General features: G+C 41.9%; 1 protein-coding gene across 1 annotated transcript in view; it reads right to left on the reverse strand.

The window, feature by feature from the left end:
- The window catches only part of DMXL1 (Dmx like 1), a 2,737,735-nt gene that overhangs the window by 458,619 nt on the left and 2,251,999 nt on the right, over nt 1–27,117 (reverse strand). Inside the window, exon 40 of the mRNA XM_044059165.1 lies at nt 4,204–4,254. Coding sequence (XP_043915100.1) covers nt 4,204–4,254 — 51 coding nt within the window. The remainder of the gene's footprint in view (nt 1–4,203; nt 4,255–27,117) is intronic.

Here is a 27,117-nt window from a genome sequence, read left to right on the forward strand (position 1 = left end):
GTCCAAAGAGACCTCCATACTATCTGAAAGAAATGTAGGAAGACCCTCCCCTGTCCGGAACCAGATCCGAAGTTGACAACACAGTGGAGCTATCTAGTGCAGTGGTGCCAAGGGGGAGAGATGACTCAAAGCTTTGGTGTCAACTCCAAACCTTGAACCCTGGCACCAATGCTTCAACTGTGAGACTCATCCCAAACAGTAGGCATCAGACTCCACAGTGCAAGGGATACTGTCAGAGTTGAAATAGATGAAACTGATGGCACCGACATAGGTGTTCTTAGGGGGCTCAGAGCTGTGGGCATCAAATCTGATGGATGGACCAGAACAGGAGATACCAATGGATTAGTTGTTGGAGCAGCTGTCAGAACATCCTGCGAGGATGGTGCTGTGAGAACCCCTAGTTGAAATTCCATGCTTAGGGATCTTTGCATCATCCTATCCACATCTGCTTTGGTAAGGCTCCTCAATGGTCAAATGGACCTGGAAAATGAAGCCACTGAAGGTGGTCTCGATGAGTGCCTTTCCTGCAGGAAAGGTGAATGGAGACAAGGGCTTACCAGGTTCGTCGAGAAATGAGGAGGAGGTGATGGAGTTTGGATCAGAGGAGGAGTCAGATCCATCTGACTCAGAATTATTGGTGCCAAACCCAATAGTTCTGATGGGCCCAGAAACCATTTCCCGGTACTGCCTGAACTCTTTTTTTGACAATTTGTATTTCTCTCTCTCCCTTTATGTTTTTCCTTAGGTTGCTTCTTTTCTTTTTGTCTGTTTTTTTCCCGTTTTAGCTGGGGACATAGGTGGAGTGGCAGTGGAAGAAGAAGCCTGGGTATAGACATCTGCATGAGCAGGGATAAGACCTTTCAAGACTAATTTATCTCTATGATCTTGAAGGGCCCTGGTACCAAATGAGGCGCACACCTAACATTCAACAGCAACATGAGTTTCTCCAAGCATTAGACACAAAGGGTCATAGGACGATACTAGGCTATTGGTCCGGAGGCCCTTATAAGCCTAGCCAAGAATTTCACCCATGTTCCCACAAAGTCAGCACCTGTGCAGGGAGTACAGGTCCTGTGGCAGAATCTTATGGCTACAGGCTAAACATTTTTTAAAACCTTGAACTGTGTCTTCCATGGAAAGGCAAGCTATCAACAAGATACACTACTGTCCTGTCACAAAAAAAACTACCAAATACTAGCCAACTGCAAATCACACTAAGAAAAATATGCAGGTTACAGCTTCCAAGAAGGATGATTAAGGTACAGTAAAACAGCACTGGAAATAACACTTTTTTTTAAATAATTTATATAAATATTAACAGAGAAAGTGAAAGGTAGAAATAAACTTTCGGACAAGACACAAGCAAACTAACAACTTATCTGAACAAATTCATCTATCAGAGCCCTAGAAAACACATCCTTCTTGATCAGACAGCAAACAAAATCAGAGGTAATTGGAGGAAGAGAGGGATTAAGGGTAGTGGAGGAGTCACAGCCCTGGATCTACAACTTCTAAAAGGTGTTCAGGTCACATTCGGTTGGATGTGATAATCAAACAGTTGAATCGGATGAAAAGAAACATTGGATCTAATAAATTTAGCACAGCTATGCACTTTTCAACCAATCACTGCACTAAAATAAACTTGCACGGTCTAATTTCATTCCAGGGTACATAGCAGTAAGATAATCATCCTACACAAGCTGCTCTAAAAAAAATAAAATATACTTGTCCAGACCTTACTGAACTAGTTGCCCGGTGTAAGCCATGTAGGGAAATGCAATGTGCTAAGACATTACAAACTCTATGTTCACAAAAAATTCTATTAGCTGCAGGGAACTTAGCCTCTTATCACCTCCTTGTTTCTTGGTGGAATAAACTCATGTGACATTAGGAAACTTGACTGCCTTAAATCACCGTTTAGATTTCTTCCCCTGAATTATGCCACATGCCCAACTTTTGAACTGAATTATTTCACTTTCACTAATACATGCACTCTCTGCAAGCTTATGTACATACTTGGGCATTATTTCCAAGAATTTTACTGTGATGGATTATTTTCATTATTCCATACACAGTACTACATTGTGGATCTCTGGCAGTAATTCACATAAAAAAAGACATAGGGCCTGATTCAAAAGGATCGCATGAGGTGTACACCTCATGGAAACCATTTCTGACTCAGAGACAGCCCTAACACTGTACTGTAACACAAACCCATGCAGCACCATGGTGGCCATGTTAAATGTTAATGAGACATTCCAGGAAAGAGACGTACCAATTTAATTAAATATGTACTTTCCCTCAGACCTGCCTGTGGTAAGGCATTCACGCAGACGCGCAAGTTAACGTGGCAGCTCCTCAATGGTCATGTACATGAACACAGCCAAAAGCTCATGTTCATAAGTACAGGGCAGCTTTGCAGACAGGTACTACTGGGGTTGTCTGTGTGTGTGCGTGTGTCTGGGAGGTAACAGTAGATGGGGTATGCTTGAAAGTGTGTGTGTGTGTGTGTGTGTGTGTGTGTGTGTGTGTGTGTGTATGTGGGATTGGGGGGTCCTGTCAGACCTACACACTCCCCTAGATTAATGATCAAAACCTGAAGCACTGAGTCAGTGAACCATGAGATACCAGAGCCTTAATGTCACTTAACAGGGATGAGGATGGGAGAGAACTACTAGACACCAGAGATTGTACAATCTTGTGCCTTAATAGCACAAACCACTCAACACCAGGTCTACTCTATACTGTGTGCCTTAAAGTTGCTTAATGACAGAAAAAAAGACAACGTAGATTGAGGTAATGAATTAGACACCAGAGAGAACACTTCATTATTTTTGCTTTAGCATCACTTAGGAAGGGGGGGGTTACAACAATGTGCTTTAAGGGAACTTAATATATATATATATATATATATATATATAAAAAAAAAAAAAAAAAGACTACGGGGGTCAGGAGAGGATACTACAAATAACATGCCTTAAAAGCACTAAAAAGGATTCAAATGCTTCTCACCTCTCACAGTGGGCAATAGTCCTCTGTGCCACCACTAGACAACAGGGATAAAATGGATATAAAAAATACAACTAGGAAAAAAAAATAAACTACAAAGGAAAGGGAAAAAGGCTTCAGACTCTGCACCTTTGGCACAGGAAACAGCAACACTAACCTGCCGCGTTAACTGATAAGTCAGTGTGCCAAGAGTTTACTTTACCATAAAATGAGGATCTTGGGCATTATGAAAAGCCTGCAACAGCTTGTGAATTATGAGTTAGGGAAACAGGGCACATCTAAGTATACTTCTCAATCTCACAGCACAACAAATCTAGACACAGCCAAAATTAATAGTAAGACAATGACACACAATCAGGGACTGATTATTACACTTGTAAACTTAGAAAGTCGCTAATGTAACAACAATTTCATTAGCATGTGGCTACTGAAGGATATAAAGTCTGAAACTCTGTCTAGCATTAATGGCGAAGTATGCCCATCCATGATTTACAAAAGGCAGTAAAAAAGGTTGGTCAACTCAGGGTCAAGTTAAGAGGCTTGTGGTGTGTGGTGCAAAGTGAATGGGGAGGAGCCTTTGCCAATGTGATACACAGTCGGACACTGATAACTTTTGTAGGAAAGTGTTGATTTGCACTTGTGGTAGTTAACAGCAATTCAGAGACATGCAAATTAGCCAATAAAGTATATCCTTACTGCGGGTAATATGTCTATGAATCACAAAATACCATATTACGGAAACAGACTTTTACCGCAGCTCCTACCGGGAGCAGCAGGGGCTGTATCTGAATCCTCTAGTTTTTCTTATAGGTTCTAGATTTAAATAGTACGCAGTATGCTAACGTTTCAGATGTTTGAACTGTATTCATGTGTGATGACCACTTCCTCATACAAACTTTAGTCTGCCTCCAACTCGGTTTTATAATTACTAACAATTTTACTTGTTTAATCCCAAATAAATGCAGTAATCTAATGAACGTACTTTTACTGTTTTAATATTGACAGCTTTTCAACTTGAGCTCACTCTGAAAAATAGGGAATGCCCAATAAAGCTAACCTGGTCAAAAATATTAATTTCATACAGATAAGGGTTTATTTCAGTAGTACACATTTACAATGGAATGCCTCACACACAGCAATGTATAAGCATGATCTCAATGGATGGAAATACCAAGTGCTTGACTGCAGTCTTACCTCTTTTTTTGTCAATTCCTTTCTGATTCCATTAAATTTAGTAGCAAACTCCTTAACAGTTAAAGGTTAGAGACAGAAGCGTGTAAAAAAACAGAGGTAAACAAACTGTTTAAATGAAAATAACAAAACAAGCATTATGCAAGAGGAAAAAGCTTGTTTATGACAGTAATGCCACATATTCAGTTATTCAACCAAACAAAGCAAGCAATTTTTTTTTTTTTTTTTGTGGTGAGGGGGTTACTAATTTTACTACAGTATGGCAGGTATTCTATAAGTCAGTGTAGAAGGGGTGCAGTTATTACTCTGCTTCAGATAAGAATTGGTTCCACTGAACATGGTACACTTTGAATGAAGGACTACTAACAAATCTAATGTCTATACTCTTAGCATTAAGTGTACGTATACCCATATATCACAGAGATCTTGGGTGTTATTCAGTAGAAAAAATATCCTTTGCTTGACCATTTATCTTTATTCATTTGAAGACTCAGAACACAACAACCATGAATAATTAAAGGAGCTTGCCATGATATGTTCCCACCTTAGCATGATAGTGTCATCAGCAACTTAACATGGCAGGGACATCATAATGAACGTGTGGATAAAAGCAGCTCTACAGAGAGTTAAGTGACAGTCATCTACAGCCAATGTTCACACAGCTGAGTGGCTAACCCTGCCTTGGTTGCTCTTCCATACCAGACATGCACACACACACACACACACACACACGCGCACAGCCAATTTACAGAACAATCCACCTACTTCATGTCTTTGGAGTATTAGAGGAAACCAGCACACACAGAAAAGCAAAGTGAGCACAGGGAGGACTGCAGACTCAATATAGAAGGCACCCCAGCTGGGAATCTAACATGGGAACCTCTTGCTGTGAGACAACACTATCTGCTGCATCACTGTGTCACTCCCTTGGAGAGGGCCAAGTTACTACAGTTTTATTTGTAATTCAAAAAAGGAGAACACTGCAACACAACTACTGAATATGTTCAACAGTTCCAAAGTGTTTATTGTTCACTACATGCAGAAAATGATACGCATCTAAAACTTCAGCAAGCAATGCAGCACTATACTCCAAGAAGTACACTAAACGCAAACAACTTGTGCAAAGTTGCAACCCATTTGCACTTAGCTAAAGAAGTTTTCTTTGTAATCACTGCTGGCCACCTTCATTTAAGGTTTTGTTAATTCCACTCCACAGCTGTACTACTGCTTTTGTCAAGCTTAAACAAATTATCTAGATATCAGTAAAATATCAATCAGCAAACATGCCACTATACCCACAACATGAAAGTGTAGCTTTGAATTAAAAACAATTTTACAGCAAAGAGTATATGTCTGATTACCAAATAAATTAGAAGTGCAGTGAAAATTTAATCCCAGAACAAAACTGCACATTACTTATACTTTTAGGTATTTCCTAGTGTAATTTATTCATATAATCAACTGCTTAAACAAGTACACATTTTACTTATGTTTAATGATTTTGTTCACAAGTAAACCAGATTACTGCTGTTTTATTTTTCCTTTACTGCAGTGAAACACTGCAATAAGTCCCATGGAAAGGACTGCTAGGTTAAGTTATACATTAGTGGAATCAAGACACATATGCACACATTAAACTTAATTGTGTACAACTGGGGAACAGAATAATAAGTACTATAACAGCTGAAAAGAACGGATGGTAGAGAAAAAAGTTATGTCTTAGCATAACATTCCATCTGTGTTGTTCATCTTCTTTCATTCATCACTGATGGATTCGGTTCCGAGCCCTCGGAACTGAGTCGGCCTTTTTACCAAGCTCGCGCCATCCAAAAAACTCTTGAGCCAAGTCTCTACCCAAAATGCCCTTCTCCCTGTTACCTCAGATCGAGTTTGCTAGAGAAAAGTAAGTAAAGCAGAGGCCACTTCTGCACAACTACCCTAGGGCACCACTTAGACCCAAAGCATCTCCGAGGAGCCTTTGGAGGAGGAAGGAGGGTGGGAAGTGACGAATGAAAGAAGATGAACAACACAGATGGAACCTTATGGTAACACAACTTATCTGATGTTGTTAATCTTCTTTCCATTCATCACTGATGAGACAGAATCTCAAGCTACCCTAAAGTCCATGGACGGCCCTTAAGGAAAAACATTCCTGAGTACCATTGAGACGAAGGCAGCTCTCCCTCTGGAGACCAAGTCCAATTTGTAACAACTGATAAAGGTATGAGGCTTTGCCTAAGTAGCTGCTGCACAGATGTCATCCATGGAAGCTACATATGTTGCCATACATCTAGTGGACTGAGCTTTAACTTTTGGCATAGGTTCATTACTGAGGGAATAGATGAAACGTATGCAGTCCCTTAGCCATTTTGATAATGTAACGTTGGAAACAGCCTCTCCCATTCTGGGCCCAGAAAAGGAGATGAAAAGCTGTTCAGATTTACGGATAGGTTTGGTCCTGTCCAGATAAAATCTCAATTGTCAATGTACGTCTAAACAGTGATGGCAGTAATCTCCTCTATTGGAAAAATTCGGAAAGTGCACTGGTAGGTCAATGGTCCAGTTTATGGAGAATTCAGAAACAACTTTGGGGAGAAAGGATGGATTCGTCTGAAGTGATACTCTGTCTTTATGAAAGACCAGATAAGGGCTCTTGATACACAATGCCTGCAGCTCCGAGACTCTTCTGGCAGACGTGATGGCTACCAAGAACAAGGATTTCCAAGACAAAAACCTTAGGTCACACTTCACAACAGGTTCAAAAGGTTTCTGAGTCAAAGACTGAATGACTAGAGTAAGGTTCCATGACTCCATGGGCTGTCTGACTAGAGGTCTGATATGTGAAGTCCCCTTGAGAAAAGCCTTGCAAATGCGCAGAGAGATAAAAGAGGTGTCAACTATACCATTGTGGAAATTGGAAATTGCTGCTAAATGTACTCATACGGTAGAGGCAGAGGCTCCATTATCAAACAACTTAGCCAAGTATTGAAGCACTGCAGTAAATGGAGCCGAATACGGGTCTAGCATGTTATCCTTGGACCAGATGGAGAATCTTTTCCATTTATCCTGGTATAATCTTCTGGTGGATGGTTTATGAGAGGCCAGAATGATGTCTTGAACAGACGAGGAGAAATTAGCTTGCCTGGCTGCTAGTGGAAGTGGAAAAACCAAGCTGTCAGCTTGAGACTGGACAGATTTGGGTGACTCAACCCTTGGGGATGAGTAATCAGATCTGGTAGAGGGTCCAGAATCCATGGCGGGTAAACTAGGTGAGGCCAAAGGAAGGGGAACCAAACTTGTAGAGGCCAGAATGGGGCTATGAGGATCACCTTGCATCTCTACTGAAGAGCTTTCTTTAGAAATTGTGAGATCAGACGGATGGGAGGATAAGAGTAAAGGAGTCCCGTGGGCCAATCGTGGATCAGAACATCCCTCGGGGACTCCCCCTCCAGGGGAAGTAGGGCAAAATAGTTGCTGTACTTGGTGTTAGATGGGGAGGCAAAAAGATCGAAGCAGGGCTGGCCCCATTGCTGATGACACCTTTGGTTGACGAACCACTCATGAGGCATGAGGATGCATCTGCTCAGCTTGTCTGCAATCACATTGGAGCTCCCCAGGATATGCATCGCTATTGGAAAGCAGTTGGAAGCTACAGCCCACTGCCAAATTCTCATGGCTTCTCGACATAGGGGATAGGACTTTGTTCCTCCTTGCTTGTTGATATACCAGACCACTGACATATTGTTTGACGGAATTGCAATTGTCCCGGAAGGGAGAGTCAGATGGAAGGCCTGTAACGCTAACAGCACAGTTCTCAGCTCCAAAACACTGATATGCAGGTGGGCCTCTGAAGTGGACCATATGCCTTCGACAGTCTTTCCCTGGAAATGCCCCCCACACCTGATCAGGGAAGCATCCGTGGTCACAATGGTTGTGGGCTGAGGAGATTGAAATGGATGACTCCACAGTTCTACGTCTGGCCTCATCCACCAAAGCAGGTCCTGTTTGCACGAGTTGGTTATTCGAATATTGTAACTGAAGGGGTGATAGTTTGGGAACCACTGACACAGAAGGCGCCATTGCAGAATCCGCATATGTAGCTTTGCTAGAGGCACTATTGGGATTGACGCTGCCACAGAAACTAGGGGCCTGAAGAACTCCCCTTGCTGAAACTGTTGTTTGTGAAAGTATCACCCAGAGATGAAGCCTCAATCCATGAACTCTGGGAATAGGGATTAAATACTGCTCCAATGAACTCTATTTGTTGTGTAGGGACAAGGTTTGATTTCTCCCAATGTATCATTATTCCCAACAATTTTGCCAGAGAGAGTATAATGCAGTGCTGTTACCAGGAGATGCTCAGTGGGGGAGTTAAGGAGCCAGTCGTCCAGATATACACCCGGAATCCTTTTAGTCTCAAGTGAGCTGTTACCACTGCCATGCATTTTGTGAACACTCTGGGGGCTGTAGAGAGATCGAACAGCAGGGCACGGAATTGATAATGACTGGCTCCTAGCCAGAAGCAAAGCAGACTCCTGGAGAGTTTTGTCCATCCTGATGTGGTAATACGCATCCCAGAGATCTACAGAGCACATCCAACTGCCTTCTCTTAAAAAAGGGAGAATGGACTGAACCATGACATTTGGGTGTCAGACTTCTTTAAGCTGCTGAGATCTTTTTTTAGCACCAAAGAAAATCTCGAGTAAAATCCGGATCCACGCTGGTCTGGTGGGACTGGGTGGATGACTCTTTTTTGAAACAGCTTTATATCCTCTGAAGCTGCTTCTTCCCTTTGACTGGGTGGAACTTTGGGAAGTTTTCTTGGGAAATCTGGCTGACAAGAAAAGGGGAATGGTGTAACCTCTGGTGATAATGCTCTGCACCCAACGATCGGTGGTGATGGACTGCCAGGCAGCTTGGTGCAGAGAGAAATGACCCTTCACTGCTTCCTCAGGAGTGCTGATAAGGCTGTCCAGAGAAGGAATCCCTGGAGCCCTGATTATGAGGGCCCCCTATGCTGCTATAGAGATGTCTTCCGGAATTGTTACCCCCTCTGCCTATGTAAGTATCACCACCAAATGCAGCACGGAAGGGACCCTGAGATTTCTTATGCCACATCTTTCCACTCCTCTGACTCCTGAAGAAGGTATGTTGAGGACTGGAAAACCAAGGGCCTACGGCAGACAGGGTCTTTCTGTCTTGCTCACATCTGGCTAGCATGTCCTTCACTTTGGAGCCAAAAAGGGACGAAGCTTTGATGGGAGCATTCAGAAAGGAAGACGAAGGGGTTCGCGAGGTCACAAACGCGCATCCAGGCATGACGCCTCATAAGAATGCCCGAACCTGCTGCTCTAGCCACGCCTTCGGTTGCATGTAACAGCAACCTCATGGACGAGTTGGATATTGATTCCAGGGTTGCGAGCTGCAAGGCCACTTTGTCCCTGACCTCGTCAGACAACTGTCCTGCAAGTGTCCCAGAGAGTTTGGTGATCAAGTCCCTCTGCAGCCTTGTAAAATGTGCCAAATAATTCAGGGACTGTATGGCAAAGATCCCTGATGCAAAAACTCTCTTCCCAAGTCTGTCCACCACCCAGGACTCCCTGTTGGGCGGGTGGACAGCACGACTTTCCTCAGCCAAGTTCTTTTTCATGTCCGCCACCACCATAGCATCAACTGGTAACTCCTTAGACCAATGCAGGTTCTCCTCGGGAAGGGAGAGAATTTTGTCTGGTCTCCGAGGGACTGCCTCAATGGAATCTGGGTTCTTCCAAGCACGCTGCATGACGTGTTAATCAGGAGATGGGGTCACTCAAGAGGCAGAAGGCTGGGCGCGAAAAGCCTGCAGGAACACGGACTCCTCAGACGAATTGTTGGGAGGGCCTCCAGTCACCTCTCTGCTCTAACTTTTCCAGGATGTCTCCAAAGGAGACATCATCAGGAGGTGACCGTGGGGACCCTTCATCATCATAATCCAGGTCTTCCATTAAGGACTTCTTGGGTGAGTCCATGTGCTTCCTCTTGCATGTCTTTTTTCGAGGGGACTCCGCAGTGGGGGTCTCAGAGGAGGACTCAGAAGAGCGGGTACCCTGAACAGGGGTCCTGTAGCTTTTCTAGCCAGTATCCCAGGGGGTGGTCTGTGACAGCTGTAGCTCAGGGGATGAAAACTGGGGTTCCGACATCAAAGGAGTGCTGCCAGAAGCAAGAGCCCTCTCCATCGAGCAGAAGGCAGGCAGGCCGGCCTGAAGAGGGATGGGAGCCCAGAACAGAGAAAGACAACCTCAGGACCTGGGTCATACAACCGCTCTGACAAATCCGCCCCCACGGATGGAGCCTCAAGCAGGATTGGCACAGACGTGACTAATGGCACCAAGGCTGGAACTGAAGAGAGAGGTGGTTCCATACCCTGGGCCAACGCGCCCGTCCCCCAATCCCCAGATTGAGGAAGGACCAGTTCAGCAGGAACCGAAGACCAAAAGGACAAACTTGGAGCCAGAGTGAGATGCACCGTAGGTGCCGAGGTGATGGGTTCCAAGAAGGATGTCGGAGCAGAAGGCTTCAGAAAGTACAGTTTTGTACCTACCATAAATGTATATGTTCGAGTGCTAATACAGCTGCAGTCATAACAGATGGGTTCTCCTGCCGTCAGGCGGGTCCTCGGTCGGCCGAATTCCAAAGTCTAGGTCTGGCGTCAGTTGTCGTCGCTTCTTCCCTGACGTCAGTGTGCCAGGGGTATAAAAGAACCAGCCAACGCCATTTTCTTCAGTTTTTCTTGCCCCAGATGTCAGGTGCCCCCAGAAGGAAGGCAATACATAAATTTGTGTAATAAAGCAATGCAATATAATCAAAATACAGTAGTTGCAAGCAAATACACCATACAAGAATACCCCAATCAGGTTGTATGAGGAGGTGTTAGCCAATAGGCCTGTCCCAAGAGGGGAAGGAGGGAGGGAAACCTGGACTGCAGCTGTATTAGCACTCGAACATCTACATTTATGGTAGGTACAAAACTGTACTATGTTCATCGTGCATACAGCTGCAGTCATAACAGATGGGTAGAATCCCAAAGCTAAGAAAGGGGTGGTAGGCACTAGGTGGAACTAGGAGGAGCCAGGATGCCCTGCAAGACTGCAGTGGCAAAGCCTGCTCTAGTTTTGGAGTATAATGGTAGGTGGTAGTGCTTGGTGAAGGTATGCACAGAACTCCAAGTGGCTGCTTCCAATATATCTTTGGTAGGAACTCCTCTGAGGAAAGCTGCAGAGGTAGCTGTGGCCCTTGTGGAGTGAGATCTGATGCCTGTAGGTACAGTTTTGCCATGAAAAGAATGGCAAAAGCGTATGCAGTGGGCTATCCATTTTGAGATTGTCTGTTTCGAAATTGGCTTTCCTTGAGCTCCTACAGCATAGGACACAAAGAGCTGTTCTGATTTTCTGAAAGGCTTTGTTCTGTCCAGATAACAGAGTTGTCTGTGGATGTCCAAGGAATGTAGTAATCTCTCCCCTTTGTTTTGAGGATTAGGATAAAAGGTAGGTAAGTGTATGGCCTGATTCAAAGCTACCCTGGATACCACTTTAGGCATAAAGGATGGATTGGTTCGTAAGGAAACTCTGCCTGATGGAAGATGATAAAAGGCTGCACAGCCATGAGAGTTTGTAGTTCTGAAACTCTACGAGCTGAGGTAATAGCTAGAAGGAAAGCTGTTTTCCAGGACAAATATTGCAAATCTGATGAAGCAGCTGGCTCAAAGGGAGGCAGGGTCAGTTTTTCCAGAATGAAATTGAGATCCCAAGCAGGTATTGGTTGTTTCCTTGGAGGTCTTAGATTCTTAGCCCCTCTGAGGAACTGTCTTAAGAGAGGGTGAGAGAATAAGGGTGGATCAGTGTTGTAGTCTGCAGAAATGGCTGAGGCATGGATTTTGATGGAGGAGAATGAAAGTCCACTGCTTAGCAGCGCAGCTAGATACTGTAGTATTTGAGGTAAATTCAGTTTTCCAGGATCCTGGCCCTTTTTCTCATTCCAGACACAAAACCGTTTCCATTTTGCAGAGTAAGCTTTTCTAGTTGACGGCCTTCTGGCCTCCAGAATGACATCCTGCACCTCCTTGGAGAGTAGGGTCTGTTGTGATGCTAAGGAATCTTCCATGCGGCTAGATTGAGTAATTTTAGCTGGCTGTGAAGAGTTTTGAAGCTGTGCTGAGTCAGAAGAAGAGGCATTAGAGGCAGGGTCCATGGTGGGGAATGCGTCAGGCTCCTCAGGAGTGGGTACCAGTGTTGTCTTGGCCAGTCCGGGGCAATGAGAATCATCTTTGGTCTGTCTGCTCTGGTGTTCAATAGAACTTTGGGCAGCAGAGGAAGAGGTGGGAAGGCATAAACTGTCATTGATGTCCAACTGAAAGAGAGAGCATCCACTCTCCAGGCCTTTGGATGGAAAATCCTTGAGCAGAATTTTGTCAATTGGTGATTTTTGTGGGAGGCAGAGAGATCTATGCCTGGCCTTCCCCATGCTTGGAATATTTCTGTAAAAACTTTTGGATGTAACTTCTATTCGTGTGGATCTGTCATATTTCTGCTTAGGTTGTCTGCCAGCGTGTTTTCCTTGCCTGGCAAGTACTGTGCTTGTAGTTCGATTTGTAAGTCCATGGCCATGTTCCAAAGTGACATGGCCAGTCTGCATAGGGGGTATGAATGTGTTCCTCCCTGTTTATGTACCACATAACTGTGGTGTTGTCCGTTCTTATCAATAGTTGACCTGGTTGCAGCAGGTCCTTGAAAGCTATAATAGCCTTTATTACTGCTAGCATTTCCTTTTGATTGATGTGAAGGTGCTTTTCTTTTTGGGACCATTTGCCCTGAATGCACCGATCTGTCATGTGCGCCCCCCATGCGTAGTCCGAGGCGTCTGTTGTGATGACTTGATTTGCTTGAGGCTTGCTGAATGGAAGACCTGTGTTTGTTTGGCATGCTTGAGCCCACCACAGAAATTCCTTTTGTAGACATGGAATTAGTGGTATTATTATTTCCAAACTGTGGCTGCGTTGAGACCATATGTTTTTCAGGTACCATTGAAGTTTCCTCATATGCAGCTTTGCACATGGGATTAGTAAAATGCAAGATGCCATGAATCCCAGAGCCTGCAGGATTTTCCTTGCAGTCAGCCTGGTGCAATTTGCTAGTGCTCTGAAGTATTGAGTTAGTTGCCCCTGCTTCTCTGGCGTGAGATAGGCCATCTGGGTGTTTGTGTCCAAGTTGGCACCCAGGAAAATTATCTTCCGAGAGGGTATTAGCCATGATTTCTTTTTGTTGACTGTGTATCCCAGAGAGTTCAACAACATTTTTACATAAGCCAGATGTTTCAGAAGAATGTGCTTGCTGTCCACTTGGATCAGGCAGTTGTCGAAATAGGGGTATATTTGTATCCCTTGAAGTCTGCAGTAGGCAATTACTGATGCCAGGCATTTCGTGAATAATCTGGGTGCAGTAGATAAGCCAAAGGGCAATGCAGAGAATTGATAATGGGTTGAGCCTGCAAGAAATCTGAGGTATCTTCTGCAATTTTGTCTGATTGGGACATGCAGGTATGCCTCCTTGAGGTCCAATGTTACCAGCCAAGACTCCTTGCCCAGCATGGGAAGAAGTTGCTGTAGAGTGAGCATTTTGAATTTTGGTACGAGTAGAAATGTGTTTAGGATGGATAGGTCCAAAATAGGTCTCCAATCTTTTCCCTTCCTTGGTACCAGGAATAGCCTGGAATAAAAACCTTGACCTTGTTCGTGTGTAGGTACCTCTTGAATAGCTTTCATGTCTATGAGATCTGTAATTTGCCTTTGTGCCTCTGCCCTTTGATTGTGTGGCAGGTTTGGCATGCCTCTCATTTTTGGAAGGGTGTGAAAATGGAATCTGTAGCCTCCGTTTATGATGTCCAGGATCCATTTGTCTTTTGTGACAATACGCCAATTTCTTGAAAATAATGCCAGCTTTCCTCCTAATGGAACTGCCATTTGAGTCTTGTTTGGCATGCAAAGGGGAAAGTCATTGGACTTGCTTTCTGAATGATTGCGAGTTATCCTCACCACCTCTTTGTGCAGGAGCTTGCCATTGTCTGCCTCTAAACGATCCTTGGGATTGTCCTCTGCCCCTTGAGCGCCTGTATCTGCCTCTTTGGGGTCTGTCCGTGGCTGGAAAGGACCAATTTTTGGAAGGCCAATTTCTACTGAAACGTGGGGGTTGTACCTGTAGAAAATCTTTCACAGTTTGCATTGATTTAGCCTTTTCCTCCATTTTCCTTAATACCTCCTCAGCATTAGCACCAAATAATACATCCTTTTGAAGAGGGGCATCTAGTAATTTAGCTTTGACATGATCAGGCAAGGTTTGTTCCTTGAGCCAGGCATGTCTACGTATGACTGATCCTGTAACAGCAGCTCTACATGAGGCCTCTAGAGCATCAAAACCACATTGTAAGGTATGCTTACCCACTTGTTTTCACTATGCATCAAATCCTGCAACTCCTTCAAGTCTGGTTGTTCAGGCTGTGACATTTTACTTTTCAATTGTGATAACAAAAACTGTTGGTATTTTAGCATATGGAACTGACAGTTTAAGGCCCTCATGGTTAAGGTAGCCGAGGTATATACCTTTTTTCCCCACCTTTCTAAGGATCTGGAATCTCTCTCGGAATGTAATGGATTTTTAGCAGTGGAGGCCTTAATTCCCTTGGGGCCCTGTGAGATGGTTTCTGGGTCAGCAGCATGGCTTTTGTATAGAAATTGGTGCGAGTCAGGAACCCTGTAGTACCTGTCAGGCTTAACTGGGGCTGGAGGAAGAGAGTCCGGGTTAAGGCAGGCCTCCGAGTAAACATCATCTAGGATGTCCAAGACAGGAGGTATAGCCAGAGGCCTGTGCTGAGGTAGTAAGAGAAATTCCCTAAGCCTTTTCTTGGAATCTGAATAATCTTGGCCTTCCCAGTGGAAGTGTTCCCTTAAGGTATGCAAAGCTTCCCCAAATGAGTAATCCTCTGAGGGGGATACAGAAGGAATGGACTCCTCCGCATCAGAGTCTTCAAAAGGGGAGTAAGAATGTTCCTGATCATCAGAGTGCTCTGAAATAATGGAGCCCTGATCAGAGGAGGGGGATTCTTCCTCCACTCTGGGCCTTTTGTCCGGTGGGGGTTGAGAACCCCTGATAAGAGTAATTAAATCCTCAGACATTTTAAGCATCTGTTTTTTAGGCATGGGGCCTGGAGATGGGCCCTGAGTAGCTTGTCTTTTAGAGTGCATGGCTGCTTTAGACTTAGTGAAAGCCTTGATGGCGAAAGAAGAGGAAGGTCTGAAGACACCTTGAGTGGAGGTAGACCTGTCCACATTTTGAGGTTCAACGCCAAGAGTGGCTTCGGTATCAGTAGTCGGGGTGTGGGCCGAGGAGCCTGCGACCTCGGGCACAGGAGACACCGCCAATGAAGTGTCGTTGGTAGTCAGGGGCTGCCTCGCTGAGAACCAGACCACGTGTAGTCGGCTTTGGCGTGGTGTCGGTAGAGGCCGCGGACCTCGTGTGTCGGTCCTTATCTTTGCGTTTTTTAGAAAAAACTGGAGTCGGAGTATCCAACGACATAATATAGTTAAATGTTTTTCCAAAATAATGCTGGGCGAACTCCGCCCGACGCTTAATGGTGCGTTTGTTGAATGTAGCACAAAAGCGGCAGACCGAGACGTCGTGGTCTGGGCCTAAACAAGGTATACAGAGGGAATGGAAATCCTTATGCGGTATTTGCTTCTCACATGAAATACAATTATTAACTTTGTCTGACATCGGTCTGAGGCAAGAAAAGTTTCCCCAACGGGGTACTTAGCTTTCAAGAAGACTTCGGTTTCAAAATTTTCATAATTTCAGGAGCTGGCCGACCGGCACTTGCGAACTGCTTCTGCTTCGGGCACCGCGCGGCAAGAAAGACTGAAGAAAATGGCGTTGGCTGGTTCTTTTATACCCCTGGCGCACTGACGTCAGGGAAGAAGCGACGACAACCGACGCCGGACCTAGACTTTGGAATTCGGCCGACCGAGGACCCGCCTGACGGCAGGAGAACTCATCTGTTATGACTCCAGCTGTATGCACAATGAACATCCAAGGTGTTTGAAGGAGGAGTGTAAGATGCAGTCCGTGGATAAGGTAACCCAAGTCCTGCAGGTGGATGGGTCTTAGAAAGTTAGGGAATCCCCCTGGCCAACAACAGCTGGTCTACAAAATGCACCACGTCATGTTCAGAAAGGCTGCTGGTGGATCTAGTGGATACTCCATTCGGGGAGTCAGGACATTTGATGAAAGGGCTATACGCTTGGCCCAGAAATGGATCTACAGAGGGGGAGTATCGGGTCCGTGGTGTAAGGTCTGCTGGCACCGAAGTCTCTAGTTTCGAGACCGCAAGTCATCATCATCTTCTTTCGGCTGTTCCCATTAGGGGTCGCCACAGTGGATCATCTGTTTCCATTTCTTTCTGTCCTCTGCATCTTGCTCTATCACACCAACCACCTGCATGTCCTCTCTCACCACATCCATAAACCTAATCTTAGGCTTTCCTCTTTTCCTGTTACTTGGTAGCTTTATCCTTAGCATCTTTTTCCCAATATACTCAGCATTTGTCCAAATCAACGTAATCTTGCCTCTCTGGCTTTGTCTCCAAACCTTCCAACCTGGACTGACCCTCTAATATACTTACTCCTAATCTTGTCCACCCTCGTCACACCCAGTGCAAATCTTAACATCTTTAACTCTGCCACATCCAGCTCTTACTCCTGCCTTTTTTTCAATGCCACTGTCTCCAACCCATATAACATAGCTGGTCTCACTACCCTCTTGTAGACCTTCCCTTTCACTCTTACTGGTACTCGTCTATCACAAATCACTCCTGACACTCTTCTCCACCCACTCCATCCTGCCTGTACTCTCTTCTTCACCTCTCTTCCACACTCACCATTACTCTGAACTACTGATCCCAAGTATTTAAACTCATCCACCTTCGCCACCTCTACTCCTTGCATCCTCACCATTCCTCTATCCTCCCTCTCATTCACACACATATATTCTTGTCTTAGTCCTGCTGACCTTCATTCCTCTTCTCTCTAGAGCATATCTCCATCTCTTCAGGGTCTCCTCCACCTGTTCCCTACTCTCACTGCAGATCGCAATGTCATTTGCGAACATCATAGTCCACGGGGACTTCTGTCTGATCTCGTCTGTCAACCTGTCCAACACCACTGCAAATAAGAAAGGGCTCAGAGCTGATCCTTGATGTAATCCCACCTCCACCCTAAATGCATCCGTCACTCCCACCGTAAACATCACCGCTGTCACACTACCCTTGTACATATCTTGTACCACTCTTACATATTTCTCTGACACTCCGAACTTCCTCATACAATACCACAACTCCTCTCTAGGCACCCTGTCATATGCTTTCTCTAAGTCTAAAAAAACACAATGCAACTTCTTCTGACCTTCTCTGTACTTCTCCATCAACACTCTCAGAGCAAACATCGCATCTGTAGTGCTCTTTCCCAGCATGAAACCATATCACTTATCACTAATCATCACGTCCCTTCTTAACGTAGCTTCCACTACTCTTTCCCATAACTTCATGCTGTGACTGATCAATTTAATCCCTCTGTAGTTACTACAGCTCTGCACATCACCCTTATTCTTACAAATCGGTACCAAAACAGTTTTTCTCCATTCCTCAGGCATCCTCTCACTTTCCAATATTTCATTAAACAATCTGGTTAACAACTCCACTGCCATTTCACAAACACCTCCATGCTTCCACAGGTATGTCATCTGGACCAACAGCCTTTCCATTCTTCATCCTCTTCATAGCTATCCTTACTTCTTCCTTGCTAATCCATTGCACTTCATGATTCACTATCCTGACATCATCCACCCTTCTCTCCCTCTCATTCTCTTCATTCAACCCCTCAAAGTACTCTTTCCATCTGCTCAACACACTCTCCTCGCTTGTAAGTATGTTTCCCTCACTATCCTTTATCACCTTTACCTGCTGCACATCTTTCCTAGCTCGGTCCCTCTGTCTAGCCAATCAGTGCAGGTCCTTTTCTCCCTCCTTAGTGTCCAACCTTTCATACAACTCTTCATATGCCTTATCCTTAGCCTTCGCCACCTCTCCTTGCCATGCACCTCATCTCCTTATACACCTGTCTACTTTCTTCATCTCTCCGACAATCCCACTTATTCTTTGCCAACCTCTTTCTCTGTATACTCTCCTGTACTTCCTCATTCCACCACCATGTCTCCTTGTCGTCCTTCCTCTGTTCAGATGTCATACCAAGCACCTTTCTAGCCGTCTCCCTTACTAGCTCTGCTGGAGTTACCCAGCTATTTGGTAACTCTTCACTGCCACCCAGTGCCTGTCTTAACTCTTTCCTGAACTCCACTTCACAATTATCCTTTTTCAATTTCCACCATTTGATCCTTGGTGCTGCCCTCACACTCCTCCTCCTCTTCTTGACGTCATCTTACAAACCACTATCCTATGCTGCCTAACTACACGTTCCCTGGTCACCACTTTACAGTCTCCAATCTCCTTCAAACTGGCCCTCCTACATAAGATATAATCCACCTGTGTGCATCTTCCTCCACTCTTGTATGTCACCCTATGCTCCTCCCTCTTGTTAAAATACATATTCACCACAGCCATGTAGTAAAGGGGGTCAAATCCAGTGAGGTCGGTACAACGCTCGGTGCACCACCATGGCCGTCCATATCTTGTACTAACTATACACACACTATATACCACTGATGTCATTTTGAATGTTCATCTTATATGTATCACCATGACCTACCCATTGTTGTTGTGGGTAAACATTTTACAATACTAAATATCTTTAGTTTCCCTTATTTACATAGAATAACACTGATGTTGTAGTCCCTTATTCATAAATCAGTTTTGAACTAAGATTTCTATAAGTGTTCACCAATGGTTCTGATAGTAGGATAGTGTTTTTTGGTTTCTTGTAATTAGTTTGCTGACTAATAAGTACTTTATAGCCATTCCTTTAAATTCTTCCCATGTGCTTTTACTTCTATCTAACCAATTTTGGGCTATGTAAGACTTCATCATTGCACACAGTGTGACTATGATGTGTTTATTTTCATAGGAAAAATTGGTAGGGAATACATGTAAGATTGCCATTTCCCATGACAGGGTAGATTTAGTATATCCTTTTTTTTTTTCTAACTTGGCTCTTAACGAACACCATAATTTGTAAACATTCTTGCAGCTCCAAAAAATATGAAGTGTGTCTGCAGCGCTGTTTTGGCATATGATGCAATAAGGTGTGTGTGAGAGATTAACTTTACTTAGAAAAAGTGGTATGTGATAATTGTTATTAATCATAATTTGGGTGTAAATTAGTTTTTTGAGGGGGGGGTTAGTTTCAAAGTAAGCTCAATTGCAGCAGATTTTTGCTCAACAGTGATCTTATTATTTTTCTCTTCCCAACATTTTGAATATAGAAGTGCAGCTTGGTATTTAATTTTTGTTGTTAATCTATAGGCATTTGATAACATTTTAGATCTCAAAAGTAACAGGTTAATAATTTGTTGATATAGCTGCATGTCTTGGTTATCTATTTTAACATTCATAGTAATTGTGTTAATCAGGTATTTTAATTGGTTGATTATGGTGTTATAACTTTTATTTACTTCAAATCCTTGCCTAATGTTTTCAATTGAAAGGCTTTTGACCTGATAGAGATCCCATACGCTGATATTTTTGATTATGGGGTACTGAGTCAGGTTTATCATAGTATTATTTAGTTTAATATTAGGATTAAGGTATACTGGTTGTCCCACTACCAAAGACTTAGGGAGGATACCAGCTTTTGAAATATTATTGTGTTTCTTATGATTATGGGGTGGACCTTAAAATACTTTAACATCTTAGAATTCAAAAAGGGTACTGCTTTAGGATTTAAATTACATGAGATTAGATGATTGTAATATATTTTAATCCATAGTGGATACCATGCTTTGCTGAATGGTTCAAAGTTTGTTATTTGTATAATTCGGCTAGCATTTATAATGTTATAGTATGTTTGGAATTCAGGTAGACCTAGCCCCCCTTTCTGTTTGGGTAACGTTAATCTAGAATATTTTATTCTTGTATTTTGTTTGGATGACAATTAAATTTACCTAGTAGTGTTTCGAGTTTGGAGAAGTTGTTTTTGGGTATATTTTGATTAATAGCACTAAAATGAAACAACAATCTTGGAAGAATATTAATTTTTAACTATAGCCGTCTTAGTGGAGACAGATTGAGATTTAACCAACTCTTAGTTTCCTCAGTGATAGTAGTCCAGGTTTTGAGCAAATTGCTTTTAGTCATATCTTACTGAGGGTGAGTGAACATGATACCCGGATATTTAAGATTATAATTGACTTTTATTTCAGTTTCAGGGAAACATAATTCTTTATGTCCTAGAGTATTCAGAGGGAATATGACTGATTTTTTTGGGTTAATGGCATAACTGGATATTTTTGAGAATTTTTCAATTGAGTTTAATAGCTTATTCAAATCTGTATTTGGGAATTCAAAATAGATGTTTAAATATCAGCAAAAGCTGTATACTTTATTGGGATTTTTGAAATATTCTTAAGATGGTGATACGTTCTTTGTGATATTTTAAGTAGAGGTTTCTATGCATATATTGAACAGATATGGTGGTAGTGGGCATCCTTGCCTTGTACCATTCACAATTTGAATAGGTTTTGATTGCTTTTTATTTATAAACAGTATTGTTGTGGCATTATTGTATAAAGCCCTAACCTTGTTTATATAGTCTTCAGGGATGCTAAATTTAATGAGTATCTTTAATAAAAAATCAAAATTTACCCTGTCAAAAGCTTGGGTTGCATCTACTGAGAGTACATAGCTGGGGCCTTTATCATTCGCCTTTAAACTAATGATTGAATCAGTGGTGACTGTATTGTCATATATTTGTCTGTTGTTCATAAAACCTAGTTGTTCAGAAGATATGATAAGAGGTAAGATTTTTTTTATTCTACTGGCTAGGACTGTAGAAAGAATTTTGATATCAATATTTATGAGTGCTATTGGCCTGTAATTATTTGGATTTGATGCTTCAGACTTGGGGTTTTGGTATGAATATAGTTTTTGAGCTATTGATATAGAAGTCTTTGGTACCATACTTTATGTATGCGTATACTTTCAGTAATATTGGAGATAATTGTTTTTTGAAAGTCTTGTAAAATTCTGCCACATAACCATCTGGTCCTGGTGATTTCCCTGATTTCAACCTATTTACAGCAGCAATAATTTCCTCTACATTTAAGGGAGCTTTGAGATTATTTATTTCTGCTTTATTCAGCACTGGAAATTGTAACTCTTCAGTAAATTAATGAAATAATGATTAATTAAACTGGCCCTGAGAGCCATACAGGTTTTGGTAAATCTCTTCAAAGGCCGCTATAATCTCTTCGTCCGTATCTAGAGATTTGTTATTATAGTTTAATTGCTTTATTTTGGTAGGGTTTTTTTATGTTTATGATACTTGCCAGCGCTTTTGAGGGTGATTGAGCCCATTCAGCATATTTGTGAAGAAGTTTAATTTCATTGACTGAGAACTGTTCTAACTGAATTTCCTCTAACTGTCCCTGTAGTGTAACCATTTGACTTTCAAGTGCTGGTGAATGATTAATTAGTAATTCTAATTCTGTGTTTAATTTTGATTCTATTCTTCTTTTTCCATGTTTATTTTTTTTATAGAAAGCAGCTTTTTGAATTAATATTCCCCTAATAGTGGCTTTTGTCGCTTGCCATTGAATGTCATATGGTATATCTGTTACTTCTAGGTTATTTTTAGCTTGGGTGAGAATGTCAATGCTATCCTGTGAAACTTCTTTATTCTTTAATAAGTTAGTTTTTAACGTCCATTTCGTAACTGTTTGGAGTCTTTGCAATGAGCTCCCCAACTTTATTGTAATGTTTATTTTTGCATGATCTGATATTGTTCTAGGTTCACTATTGTAGGTGACTGTATTTAATAGAACTTCAGAAATTAAAATATATCTATTCTCGACCAAGGCTTGTGGTATGGTGAAAAATAAGTGAATTTACTAGTAGTTGTACTATTCCTATAGTTTTCAAATGGGTCAGCTAACTTAAAGTCTTCCATTATTTCACTTATTAGTGTAGTGAGCTGAACAGGTTGCTTATTATCCTTATTTGTCCTATCAAGTTCTGGATTAATTATCATATTCCAGTCTCCACCAATGATATAGAAGTAATTAGGAAAGTCCTCAAATATTCTATACAGCTCATATAGATAGGTTACTTGATGCAAACATGGAGCATAAACATTTAGGACTAAAAGTTTTTTTAAACGACGGCAGTTCACAAGTAAAATAACACCATATGCCATTTGGGTCATAACTACCCTTCATTATGGTGCCATCAAAAGATTTTAACTACTACAGCAACTCCCATAGAAGCCATACTGTCACCAGCAGCAACAATATGTTTCAACCATTTTTTTTGTATCTTTCTCCCATTGTTCTTTCAACATATGCATTTCTTGAATGAAAGTTATCTCTGCCTTAGATTTAAAAATTAAATGCATTAATAGATTCTTATTTTTCTTATTTTGTAAGCCCTTTACATTCCATGAATCCATAGAAATCATCAAAAAGCTAAAATACACAGAATACTGACTTTCAGAACTAAAGGAAGTATATAGGGACAAATTGACCTTTCTAAGTTATTAGAATTTTTGATGCAGTTCAATGGTATGAATATGTGACATCACTCCCTTTCAGAGCCCCCCCGTGCATATCCACACTAGCCTAACTGAAAGAGAACTAAAAAGAACATTAACAACTATAATACATACAATTTCTGTCATTCTAAGTCCCTGCAACAAGAAACAACACACAACAGCTTGTTCAACCAAAGCATATGTAAGAGATAGGATTTCTAACCCTTACTTCAATTAAAGATAATTAAGCTGAGCATTTTTAAAACTGCTTTTAACTGAGATTTAGATATATAACTTAATAGGCAATCTAAACATATTACAATTCAAAGCAAATCATAGCTTTTCTATTACATTCACACATAGCAAATACGTACATGCACAACTGAATATAACTAATTATAGTTTATTAGTCACTGTTTGCATGTGCCTTATATTTATAATTCAAATACAGTCCTTTTTACTGTACAGCATTACTTGTTGGGTCTGTATGTACAGCTAAGAGCAATTACAGTTCTGATTATCCATTTGTTATATATGACTCAAGCACATATACATCAAGATTCAGCTTAGTGATCAGACAAAACAGTATCAAAAAGTCTTTCATAGTCTCTTCTGTTCAAAGTTGGTTGTTGTTTCTTTTGGCTTTTCGTGGTTAGGGGTCGCCACAGCGGAACTCTGGTCCGCTAATGACTGGTAATTGATTTTTACGTGCCGAGTTACCAGCCCTGACGCACAACCTTCAACGAAGGTACGCCCTTTCACGCATGTCTCCACGCAGAAGACGCTCTAGCTGAGGATCGAACCGGACAGCATCTTCAAAGTTGGTATGCTTACATTTTTAATGCATACTTATTTGAAAGCTAAAGAAAACGTGTGAACAGTAGATAAAACAAAACAGACCCAACATTACTTTGCTTTCCTAATAAGGACTAGTTATTGTATGCAGCTGCAGCAGCTGCTTCAGCTTCTGACTCAGAAGATTTTAGCCCAGCTTGTATATATTCAGGAAAGAAGAAATAACAAGAAAAAAAAAAACAAGAACCTATATACTTACATTTATATATAATTGTTTACGTTGTTAGACTTCATTCTGGGCTGGATTTACCTTCCGGATGCCATTTGCATGAGATTCTTCACTTTCTTAATCAGGAAAATCCAAATCCAAAGGTTTTCTGAAATGTGAGAGGCTTGCTTTTGTTTTTAATTGCAAATGTGGGTTTTCAGCGTTATTTGGGCTTAGATAGCTGCCGCAGTTGTTCCTTTGACCTCAGTTATGCTTAATCTTCCTGATTCACAGTCATAAAGAATTATGGGTGTTGTAGTGCATTCGGAATGGCGTGGAGATACTGTTTGAACTGAATTAGAATGCCCGAATGGAAAGCAATGTATTTACATTGAAAAAAGGTAATTTAAGTACTTTACCTTGTCATTTAATTTAGCATGCACAGATGTATAGAAGTATTTATTCATTGTGTTAGGATCCTTTTGAGGTAAAAGCACATCACTTCATGGCAGTTCTTTAAAGGATTTGAGAAAAGCCGTTTTTGCTTCTTTATTTTTTACTGCATAATTTAAGCCATTATATTGAAATTACAGAGTCGCTGGATATTTCACTTGGAATCTGATATTTTTGCTTACTAAGTGCAGTAAGGCGATAGGACTTGTCTTAACTGTTTTAACTGTAGTGGCAGATCCTGCACAAAGGTGATCTTACAGCCATTCTATACTATGTGTTTTCTTTTTTTTGCAGCCTGAATTATTGCTTGAGCATGTGAAGCATTAAGAATCCTTGCATATATTTGTCTGGGGGCATCCAGAGTTTGAGATTCTCACAGCTCGGTGTATTCTTTCAATAACAATTATTTGAGATAATTCTTTGTTGTCAAGAAGGCAATCAAAGACTTCTGCCACATTAGTAAATTGTGATTGTTCATATCTTTCTGGGATGCCTATGATCAATACATTATTCCTTATTGCTCTAGTTTCAAGATCAACCAGTTTCAGTTGCATTTCTTTGACTTGAGTGTTCAGTGATGGAAGCAGCTTTCTGTATTTCTTCTATATTTGTCTCATTACTCAGTATTCTAGCTTCATTTTTATGCAGACTGGTTATTATTTGATCTAAGTTGTTGCCAAACGCTGCAAGTTTTGCAAAGAAAGATTGTATTTCTGTTTGCAGAGGCATCAAGGCTGCTTTTAGTTCCTCCATGTCAAAAGATTGACCGCTTTTTGGTTTCATTTGATGCTTTGCAGCTTCAGCTGGTATTTTGGAAGTCTTCTGCCTCTTAGTGATGGTTTCTTTTTCAGGAGAAGCAATCTGAGATAATCTTGTCTTAGATGTGTGTTTCCATCTGATCCATTTTTTTTTGTTGTGTGCAAGTTTGCTTCTTTTCTTCTTTATAGCTGCTACTTGCTAATTACAGGCACCAGCACATGTACTGGAATCAGTGCTTAGTCATCTCACGGATCCAAGGTATGTATTTCTTATTTTTACACTCAAGGTTAAAAATAAGCTTCCCTCAGATAAGATATTAGTTTTAATTTCAGATAAGATGCTTTTTTTCTACATTTTTGCTGCAGCAGTAGCTTTAGATGAGGTTAGATTCGTAGTTAGACGTTGGAGCAAGCTGAAGTGTGTACTATCTAGTTGGCGGCCATCTTAGAATCCCAACCTGTCAGGTATCTTGGGAGCAGGATGCTGACAGTCAAGACAGGCTGGATGCAGTAATAAAAAAAAACATTCTCTAAAGCAAGCAATGTATGAGGGTCAGGTGCAGCTTTAGGTACATGTAACTGTATCAAATCATAACACATTTTCTGTCTATAGAAAACTCATTCTGGTCCCACTGAAACAACTCTCATATTAGATAAAATATCACTGAAAGAAATTTCTTCAGCAGAGAAGTCTAATGTAATGCTATCAGAATCAGAATGCTCATACAGAAGAAACTGCTGACATACAACCACACTTCCCTGCAATGTCTGCTCTTCTAACCAAAAAGGCATGTCAGAATAAGAAGGCACCCTTTTCCTTTTCTTGCCTGAAGATTCAGAAGGCATGGAAAAGGCAGTGGTAAGTACCTGGGCAAGTACTAGTAAATCTGCCTATTTCATTAAAATAGAAACACGAGTTTGGAAGTTTCTCTCACATTGCACATACTCCCTGAACACAGTCTGACCATTAGGCACAATGGATTCAGCGTCTACATCCTCATGTTAAAAATGTTTAAAATAAGGTTTCTCAACTGGTACTAATTTGACCTGCTCTTGAAGGATCGCTAGCTGAGTGACAATCACAAAGGACAACTGAAGAATCACTCACTCCAGCATAAAAAAAAACTCTAAAGCTTTTTGCAGTTCAGCTGCCTTTTATATGGAGCTCCATATGAGTTCCTGGCAGTTGGAGAACAAGGGAGGGTACCCAAAGCTCTAACAGCTGGCTGGTGAGGGGTAAAGTCCCAAAACAGCTTAGGCTACTGCAACAGTGTGTTGAACATCACTAAGGGCTTTTCATCCAGGAAAAAGGAGGTCATTGTCCCACTGTACTCATCCCTCATTAGACCCATTATAGAGTACAATGCCCCATTTGGTATGTACCTCACAAGACATCTGCAACAGCTGGAAAGGCCACAGAAATACCTCACTAAAAGAATCACAGGCCTAAAGCAGATGGCCTATGCTGACCGTCTAAAAAACTCCAGCTATACTCTGTGGCATATAGTCTACTCAGAGGCAATCTCTGCTTAACATACAAGGCCATGTCAAACCCAGAGCAGATGGACATGCCCCACTTAAAGAAATCCCAATCCCTCAAGGCCACACGCTCCAGGAATCTAAACCTTCTCATCACAATGAAAAAAAACATGCTGGAGGGATAGGTTCCTGACCCAGAGACTCCCCATACTCTGGAATAGACTGCCCATACATGTCAAGCAGAGTGCCTCATTGGCCCTTTTCAAAAGGAACCTTGACGATTGGATGGGAAATTCACCCCGGGGATCATCTCAGTTGCCCTGCTAGACAGGGCTCCAGGGAAGTAAATATTGTGGGCAGAAATATCCAGGGAATTGTTATGGCTAGGCTTGTATAGGCCCTAGGGCCAATAGACTAGTACCAACCTATGAACATCAATGTTAACCATT

This window comes from Protopterus annectens, chromosome 17.part0, assembly GCF_019279795.1.
Source record: "Protopterus annectens isolate FY-2018-M chromosome 17.part0, PAN1.0, whole genome shotgun sequence".
In the NCBI taxonomy this organism is placed as follows: domain Eukaryota; kingdom Metazoa; phylum Chordata; order Ceratodontiformes; family Protopteridae; genus Protopterus; species Protopterus annectens.